This window comes from Pocillopora damicornis, chromosome 5 (genome assembly GCF_964200805.1).
Source record: "Pocillopora damicornis chromosome 5, jaPocDami1.2, whole genome shotgun sequence".
NCBI lineage: Eukaryota > Metazoa > Cnidaria > Anthozoa > Scleractinia > Pocilloporidae > Pocillopora > Pocillopora damicornis.
In genome coordinates, this window is record NC_142674.1 from 5,598,160 (window position 1) to 5,607,697 (window position 9,538).

Sequence of the window (9,538 nt, forward strand, 5' to 3'; positions counted from 1 at the left end):
TGCGAATTTAAACAAAATCTTCGTATACGAGACGAAATCGATGACAGCATCAGAAAGCGGACTACAACGTCTGAAGTCCGAAAAAAGTGTCACTGAAAAAACGCCAGGACTATAGAAGGGCACTTTTTGCTGTAAGGAATTAAGAAAAAAAGGCAAACTTGATGAAAAAAAACCCTGCCACCCATCCCACCGTAGCTATTTTTATCCATGTAAGGAAAATTCATTCAATATTAGCATTGCCGACCGTTTGAATCATTGCGATCGTGCGGTAATGGGAATTTTTGAAAGTCTTACGCGTATTTTGAAGCTGTTGTCGCCATTATTCCAAAATGACCGTGTAGGATTTTTCAAGGTTGTACAATAAAGCCTGTTGTCATCAAGGTTAATCCGCTTTTCTTGATACGAGTCAATAAAACTGTTCAAATTAAAGGGAACTGCTCAGCGGAGAGAAGGGCTTTACAGAGAGGACAAAAGTTTTACTGTAGCAGGGTTTGCTATTTACTTATCTTCGGAAGAAAAATCCGAAATGGAAAGAGAAATCACCATTGTTGCAAATCTTTTATTTTGCTTTTGTGAACGAGTTGATTTTTTTGGGATGATTAACTTTAACCTGCATGTAGACTGGACTAACATGCCATTAACTTCAGCAAAACACGCAAATTTGAAGTCGCCAAAAAAAGGTTAAGCGGCTTCTATGAAGAAAACAATTTTAAACCGTGTTTAACAAAACAGATTTAAAACATGTTTACGCTGTGGTATGAAAATATATGAGATATATATTCAGGCGAGTTTTAAAAAACATTGGAAATCAACTTGTAACTTATGTTTGTCTACTAAAATATGAAGTCCCTACGAGATAAATGTGAAAGTAATGCCATGAAAAATATTACTTGGAAGTCCTTCTTCTCCGTATGCGTATGAATAACGCAAATCAGAGCTCTACAAAGCTAAAGTTTGTTCTACTTATAGATGTATCCCCTCGATGCTTTCAGTTCTTAGTTCTTCATAGCGCACTCTACACAATGGTGCAGGCAATAGAGGTTCTTATTTCTTCACAGGGAACTCTACACAACGGTGCAGGCAATAGAGGTTCTTAACTCTTCACAGCGCACTCTACACAATGGTGCAGGCAATAGAGGTTCTTAATTCTTCACAGGGAACTCTACACAACGGTGCAGGCAATAGAGGTTCTTAACTCTTCACAGCGCACTCTACACAATGGTGCAGGCAATAGAGGTTCTTAATTCTTCACAGCGCACTCTACACAATGGTGCAGGCAATAGTAGTTCTCAGTTCTTCACAGCACATTCTTCACAAAGGTGCAAGCTAAAGTAGTTCTCAATTCTTCACAACGCACTCTACATAAACTAATGCAATTTGAATTTAACAAGGTGACCGTTTGCGTAACAAAAATAATATAAGATACTCAGGAAGTTTAAAGGATGACGACATCCACTTGATAAAGGTGTCCGTTTGCTGAGAGTTAATTTACTGTACATTTACAGAAGTAAGGGATTTGAGTAGTGATCGCTTAATAAGAGTCGCATCATACAGACTGAAGTTGGAGTCATCGTTTAATTTTTTTTTAATGACCCCAGTAACAGTTTTAGTACCGAAACGTCAGCTAATTTCACTGATTAACGATTAGAAAACCGCACGCGCAACATCAATTACCTCTGTGACGTCAACTAACAAAGACATATTCAAACCTTTCTCAACCTATATCAGTATTTGCGACTATGCCTTTTGTCACACTGTGGCAGGCGTTATTCGCCGTCGGTGAAATCATGAAGGGTTTCATGGGAGGAGATGACACGGATACTTCAAGCGACGGAGTAGAAAAGGTATATCTCAATTTAGTGTTATCAGAGTTTTCGAAAAGGCGCACAAAAATCACCATTGAATTTAGCAGTGCGAGAGTCACTTAAACTCCCTTTTTTCTTCACATTACATGAAAAATCAAATTAAGTGCACAACACTAGTACTCTTTACAAGAATACTTAGAAATTGAAGCCAAGTACAGACTTTCAGTGTGGTATAATGTCAGAGTCAATTAGTCTGACAAGTGGGGCGAACGATCGATCCAGGAAAATAACAGTGGCTGTAATCCTGAGTTGAGCCAGGATAAAGTTGACAGGAAAGAGGTGTTATTAAGTTTAATGTTTTCCTACTTTTCTGAAAAATTAAATGAATCTTCTATTCCGTTCTTAAGTAAGGATCTATGTCTAGATTGGTAGACGATGTTTGTTATGGTAAGCATCACTACAACACGTTTGTTTCCACGTTTCACACAGGTGGTCCAGGGGCATGAGCCCGAAAGAGGGAACGAGAAAGATGTAGGGTGCAGCAAAAAGATGGCTGAACGAGCGCCATACCGCGAATGCGCTCGGGTGGAAAACTTTAATAACAGTAAACCTAAGTTGAACCGGGATATAGATGACAGGAAAGAGGTATTATCAAGTGTAACATTTTCCTTCTTTCTAAAAGGGTAAATTGAGCCTCCATCTCGTTATGAAGTAAGGGATCTATTATTCAAATTGGAAGACAATTTTGTAATGGGAAAAATCACTATGACACGTTTGTTTCCACGTTTCACACAGGTGGTTCAGGTGCAAGATACCGAAAGAGGGAACAAGAAAGATGCAGAGCGTAGCAAAGAGAAAGCTGAACGAGTGCCATTCTCAGAACGCGCTGGTGTGGAAAAAATTAATGACTGTGGTTCTAATTACGATGATTGTGAACCTGAGTCGAGTCGGAATACAAAAGAGGTAACATCAAGTTTAACATTATCCCACTTTTATTAAAGGGTAGATTAAGTCTCCTTTCCGTTCTTAATTAGGGAGTTCATAATTCAAATTGGAAGACAATGTCTGGTGTGAGACAGATCACTATAAAACGTTTGTTACTACGTCCCACACAAGTGGTTCAGGTGCATGACCTGGAAAAAGGGAACGAGAAGGATGCAGAGCGCAGCAAAGAGAAGGCTGAACGAGTACCATTCTCAGAACGCGCTGGTGTGGAAAAAGTTAATGACTGTGGTTCTAATTACGGTGATTGTGGACCTGAGTCGAGTCGGAATACAAAAGAGGTAACATCAAGTTTAACATTATCCCACTTTTATAAAAGAGTAGATTAAGTCTCCTTTCTGTTCTTAAGTAGAGGATCCATAATTTAAATTGGAAGGCATTGGTTGGTGTGAGACAGATCACCGTGACACGTTTATTTTTGCGTCCCACACAGGTGGTTCAGGTGCATGACCTCGAAAAAGGGAACGAGAAGGATGCAGAGCGCAGCAAAGAGAAGGCTGAACGAGTACCCTTCCCAGAATGTGCTGGTGTGGAAAAAGTGAACAACGGTGACTGTGAACCTGAGTCGACCCGGGATACAGAAGAGGTAAAATTAAGTTTAACATTATCCCACTTTTATAAAAGAGTAGATTAAGTCTCCTTTCTGTTCTTAAGTAGAGGATCTATAATTCAAATTGGAAGACAATGTTTTTTGTGAGACAGATCACTCTAAAACGTTTGTTTCCACGTCCCACACAATATATAATCGGAATACAAAAGAGGTAACATCAAGTTTAACATTATCCCACTTTTATAAAAGGGTAGATTAAGTCTCCTTTTTGTTCTTAAGTAGGGAGTTCATAATTCAAATTGGAAGACAATGTCTGGTGTGAGACAGATCACTATAAAACGTTTGTTATTACGTCCCACACAGGTGGTTCAGGTGCATGACCTCGAAAAAGGGAACGAGAAGGATACAGAGCGCAGCAAAGAGAAGGTTGAACGAGTACCGTTGCCAGAATGCACTGGTTTGGAAAAAGTGAACAACGGTTACTGTGAACCTGAGTCGACCCGGGATACAAAAGAGGTAACATTAAGTTTAACATTATCCCACTTTTATAAAAGAGTAGATTAAGTCTCCTTTCTGTTCTTAAGTAGAGGATCCATAATTCAAATTGGAAGACAATGTTTGATGTAAGACAGAGCACTGTGACACGTTTGTTTTCGCGTCCCACACAGGTGGTTCAGGTGCATGACCTCGAAAAAGGGAACGAGAAGGATGCAGAGCGCAGCAAAGAGAAAGTTGAACGAGTACCGTTGCCAGAATGCACTGGTTTGGAAAAAGTGAACAACGGTTACGGTGAACCTGAGTCGACCCGGGATACAAAAGAGGTAACATTAAGTTTAACATTATCCCACTTTTATAAAATAGTAGATTAAGTCTCCTTTCTGTTCTTAAGTAGAGGATCCATAATTTAAATTGGAAGACATTGGTTGGTGTGAGACAGATCACCTTTACACGTTTGTTTTTGCGTCCCACACAGGTGGTTCAGGTGCATGATCTCGAAAAAGGGAACGAGAAGGATGCAGAGCGCAGCAAAGAGAAGGTTGAACGAGTGCCACTTCCAGAATGCGCTGGTGTGGAAAAAGTGAACAACGGTGACTGTGAACCTAAGTCGAGCCTGGATACAAAAGTAGGTAACATCAAGTTTAACATTATCCCACTTTTATAAAAGAGTAGATTAAGTCTCCTTTCTGTTCTTTAGTAGAAGATCCATAATTTAAATTGGAAGACATTGGTTGGTGTGAGACAGATCACCGTGACACGTTTGGTTTTGCGTCCCACACAGGTGGTTCAGGTGCATGGCCTCGAAAAAGGGAACGAGAAGGATGCAGAGCGCAGCAAAGAGAAGGTTGAACGAGTGCCACTTCCAGAATGTGCTGGTGTGGAAAAAGTGAACAACGGTGACTGTGAACCTGAGTCGAGCCTGGATACAAAAGTAGGTAACATCAAGTTTAACATTATCCCACTTTTATTAAAGGGTAGATTAAGGCTCCTTTCTGTTCTTAAGTAGAGGACCACACTGTGTTTTATACTCTTATGCTTTTCTAGAAAGGTAGATTAAGAGCATCCATTTTGTTCTAAAGTAATCGATAATTTGTCGAGAGACAGATCTTTTGCGACAGAACAATCCACAGGGAACGCATTAATGTTGGCAATAAATTTTTGCTTTGCAAAAGTTAGTAAACAATCAAATATGTGAGATTTGACAGAATAATGAAAAAAAAACAACAACTTAGGATCATATAACTTAGTCATAGCCATTTAATGTTTTTACAAATTTTGACGCAGAACTCTGGTGTTTCCCAGCATGACAGCCATGGTGAAAATATTGCGCACATCAGTTCTGAAAGGTAAGAGATTTCATGGCCGAAATTGTCATTAATTATACTGTGTAGGTGCATGGTCTGGTCAAGGAGTAGAACCTGCAAATGCTCGATGGGAAATAATCCATACCCAGATAATTTTCTGAAAAATTAACGGAGATGTTAGACGGTGATTGAATTTTAGGTTGGAGGGTAAGAGTACAGCGGAGAAGGGTGTCGAGAATAGTTCTGTCTTTCAAAATACTAGATTACAAAGTCACGATTGAACTTAACATACTCTTCGTTTTGTTTACTTTCACAGTGGCGTCAACAAGAGCACATTGAACCCTCTAGCAAGAGAATTTCGACCGGCAACTAAGGTCTGGAAGTTTATTTTCAGCAGATTGTGTGAATCTTTTGAAATGAACCTTCTCTTTTCTTGGAGCAGGTCATTACTTTAACTAATTAAAGAAAACGAATATCGTTATCTTCACAATCTCTACCCAGAGCGTAAAATCTTTTCAAATCGCAATTGATATTAAAGCAGTCTTCATAAAAGAAGTTTCAAAATACCTTTGAAAATTTAATTTCCAGATGTGATTGACTTAGAAAAATACCCTAACAAGCTTCCCGTGGCATTATATATTTATCTACAGAATGTTTATCCGAATAAAGAGGTGCAACCCAAGACAAAGGCATCGATGGGTAGAAGTTACGACAAGCCAACAGCCCAAGAGCGGCGGCGGATGCGTTCATGCGGTCCTCCACAGATGCTTGGAGTGGAGGCACCTCCATGGAGCCATCCCAAACCAAGCTATCTTCTGCCAAGGATTCGTCCCAGTCCACCAGGTGAGTGGCACAGACGAAGAAAGAGCACAGACTAAGCAAAGCAGCTTAAGGTCATACGCACTAACGTTTTAGTGATTCTTATTGTGTATATGGCTTCTTAAGTATCCATAGAATGAAATAAAAAGTCTAGAGTAAGATGCAGTTTAATGAAACTTGGTGATCCAACGCAACGGAGAAATGTCAAGCGCAGTACGATGCAGAGGAATGGAAGAAAACACCACCCAGCTTAGATGGGAGGGACACAACGCAGCTGTCAGTATTCAACCTAAGTCAGCGGCGTGCGAATTAATGCAATGAAACTGTTATTACTTGGCTTTTCTCGCTTCATTACAATATAAGGTTTTACTGTGGTTAATGCAGCTTAATGCAACTTGCTCATTCAACCCAACACAGAGCTGCTAGGCCAAAACGCAGTGTAGTGGACTGCGTATATTGAATGCAACATAACAAATAAGTCTCGACCAGGCACGGTGAAATCTTTTAAAAACAACGCCAGAAAGTCAACAAAGCTACCAAGGACAGTGCTGCATCAGGTCGTAATTTACTACAGTTATAGCACAGCGGAATACGAGGGTATGGCAATACAGCACATGTCTATGCATACCCCTCAACAAAAGTCATTAAAACACGATTCAACGCGAGGAGATGGAAAGCAGCTAAATACAAAGAAGAGCGACGCATACGTGATACGTTGCCATTATGTAATAAACAGAGATATTGTATTCTCTTTTATAGGGAGACACTGCAGGATGGAAACACCAAGGGTACGGTTTCCTGCCTCTCACTCTCGTCCAATTCACCCACCAATTAACATTATGCCCAACGCATGGCAAAACACGAACAAGGCTTACACAGACCAAGGAAACAATGTCGTTACGAGACAGAATCAACATCCTAGTAACCCTGTGGGGCCGTTTCCAGGAGTAGCACCATGGCCAAGGCCTTTTCTTCCCAACAATTGGCCAACTCCCCCACCGATGGGCATTTCTGCAGTACAGAATCCAAGTGCTGTTAATCCTATGGGGCCTATGCCAGGAGTAGCACCCTTTCCACTGCCCTCTTCTTCCAACACCTGGCAAACTCCTTTAACGATGAACGTTGGACCAAACACATGGGAAAAAAACAACGTGCCTGACATGGAACATGGATTTTGGATACCTGCGGAACAGAATCCGTTTCCTCATAACTACATTGGATCTGGCCCGATGCAAGTTCAACAGCTATCACCATACCCAACAGGTTTGTAATTTGCATTATAGTTCCTCTTAACGCCCAGCCATTAGATATGTAAAAAATCCGTCTACGGAAAAAGAGGCTAGAGTCTAAACTCCGTAGAAAATATGTATTAAACTTGTTAAATGAACCACAACATTTGCCTGAAATAAAAACTCCGAAATTTCTTAAAATTCCAAACAAAGAGGAAACAAATTTGCGCGAACGAGAGCTCAAAAACAACAAACTGAAAATCCACAAAAACAAATTAAAAGTACGCGAAAAATGTTCACATCAGTTTTCCAATTTCAAGGTAAGAGTTCATTAACATGATTGGCTAATTTGTGAAATCACGTGCGCCGCGCGTGAATACAAAAAGAATACAAAGGGGAAAGAAAAAAAATTGTTACTTGAAATTTAAAAACGAAAGAGATTTTCTACAAGATACCAAGAACGTTCGTTGATAAGAAACTTTCTCTTTCCTACCCTCTATAAGAAAGTCTATCAGAAAAATAGCCTCTCTGTAGGGCTAAGTAATTTATGGAAGAAAACTACTTGAGCAAATAAAATTACACTTAGAGAAATTAAATTGCTAATCTGTGTGTGGAGTATTCATAATCTTAGGAATTTAGGTGATAATCTCAGTGTGGCCACAATTAGTGGTTTCGCAATTGAGTACTATTAGACTTGACACTTACGTAGAGTTTCTCATCTTATCTCATCAAGTACCTTACGTAGCGGAGCAGTCTCACGCATATGGTACTAGTCCATCAGAAACTTTGAATCCTTGATCACCATGCAAAGTGCTGAACCGTACCCAGCAGGTTTGTATAAATACTTATTTGAATGTTCATCGTTAAATAATTCTTCGTTGCGTTATCATTCAACTCCCACGAGAAGCAGAAAAAAAAGACTCTCCCTTCAAAATTAAGACCGTGACTGCAACAAGCTAAGCTCTTTTCTGGTTTTAGTCGTACAAAACCTTATGCAGCCAAGGCACTAGTAATTAGCAGAGCACAACTGTTTGCGCTATGGTGTTATAATGTATCTTTTACATAAGGAGGAATCAGTCGAAAATTCCTCGGAATTGTCGAGCTATTGATAGCCTTGGTTTTATAAACAGACGTCTAGAACCGTGATACGCAGCAATTTCAAGATTTTTACGACTTGTCTTTGTCAACGAATTTTTTTTTTTACCAACAGGTGATCTACATCACAGGAGATACCAGCATTTTTCTTCTGAACCTGTTTTCTATTCCTATTAATTAACTTTTAAAGAGTGTTGTTAAATTGAGTTATGAAAGAGTTTATTTGTAAATTGGTCGTAATGTTTCCACGATCGTCAATTGTAAATTTTTAGAGAACATGTCGGTTATTAAAATGATCACAAATTGCGGACGTCTTGTTCTTTTTTTTCTTGAGTAAGTAAAATTAAGTCGCTTTTGGGACAATTGTCTCTGAAATGCGTCTGCTCGTCTGCACTTATCTCTTTCAAAAGAAAGGTAAACTACTCGGGGTCTATTGCTGTGGTAAACTGGTACAATTGTGGTGTAGGTAATAATTACAGCCAAGTGGATAAATTGGTGGATAAACTGTTTCCTCTCTTGATACAGATTAGAACACGGACAAAATTAAAGTATGTCACATGAGATTTTAATTTTCGGCCCGTACGGGAATAATTTTCAGATCTCGGTCTATCACCCTGAACTCTTATGTGTTTTTTTCATCTGCCTCTCGAAAGTTCCAGGAACATTTTAGGGTCTGGTGCCACATTTTAAAATCTACACCTATGTAGGCGAATAGTAGTGAAGGCCTTATTTCGAAACCCTATCCCATCTGTTTCATCTTCGAAAATTTGCTCAAAACATTTGAAACAATAACGAAGGTTCTCAGCTGCTTGAAAACACCGCCGACTTGTATGCGTGTTGATCGCTTTGCAAATTGTGAAAACATCGTCCCACGGTTCCAGACCCCGTTAATTCTGGTGGCCCCCCTCCCCCCTCACCCCCCCCCCCTCCCGCTCGCCCCATCCCCCATCCAGTTTTTATTATTGCGAAGGGCTGGAAAATAAAGTATCAAGAGCTCCACTGTTAGGCTTGGGTAAATCTATATATTGTATCGGCCTAAAATTTTAACTCGGCGATTATTAATGAGGAAGTTTTGAAAGTCTTAACACTTCTATTTTCACCGACTGGAAGCTAGAGTATATCTTCATATCCAAGAGAAAAGTGTTACTGAAATATTATTGCCCTTTTATTCAGTTTTGTGTTAGAAGCTGTCGGATTAACTTATCGACCGAAAAGGGGGAATAACCTTGTTTGGAA

At 39.7% G+C, this 9,538-nt stretch overlaps 2 protein-coding genes across 2 annotated transcripts; both read left to right on the top strand.

The window, feature by feature from the left end:
• Positions 1 to 40: 40 nt before the first annotated feature.
• LOC149044834 (uncharacterized) lies at positions 41 to 5,614 on the top strand. The gene is made up of 12 exons (XM_089207892.1): positions 41 to 1,319; positions 1,729 to 1,844; positions 2,295 to 2,450; positions 2,601 to 2,768; positions 2,840 to 3,088; positions 3,241 to 3,393; positions 3,721 to 3,873; positions 4,026 to 4,178; positions 4,331 to 4,480; positions 4,637 to 4,786; positions 5,140 to 5,201; positions 5,476 to 5,614. Exons 1-12 carry the CDS (start codon positions 1,268 to 1,270, stop codon positions 5,612 to 5,614), a joined length of 1,701 nt encoding a protein of 566 aa, XP_089064018.1. The 5' UTR covers positions 41 to 1,267.
• Positions 4,641 to 8,610, top strand: LOC113667020 (uncharacterized). The gene is made up of 7 exons (XM_089206637.1): positions 4,641 to 4,786; positions 5,140 to 5,201; positions 5,476 to 5,533; positions 5,810 to 6,002; positions 6,738 to 7,241; positions 7,941 to 8,038; positions 8,418 to 8,610. The coding sequence occupies exons 4-6, from the start codon at positions 5,855 to 5,857 to the stop codon at positions 8,003 to 8,005; spliced, it is 717 nt and encodes a 238-aa protein (XP_089062763.1). The 5' UTR covers positions 4,641 to 4,786; positions 5,140 to 5,201; positions 5,476 to 5,533; positions 5,810 to 5,854; the 3' UTR covers positions 8,006 to 8,038; positions 8,418 to 8,610.
• The last annotated feature ends 928 nt before the right edge of the window (positions 8,611 to 9,538 follow it).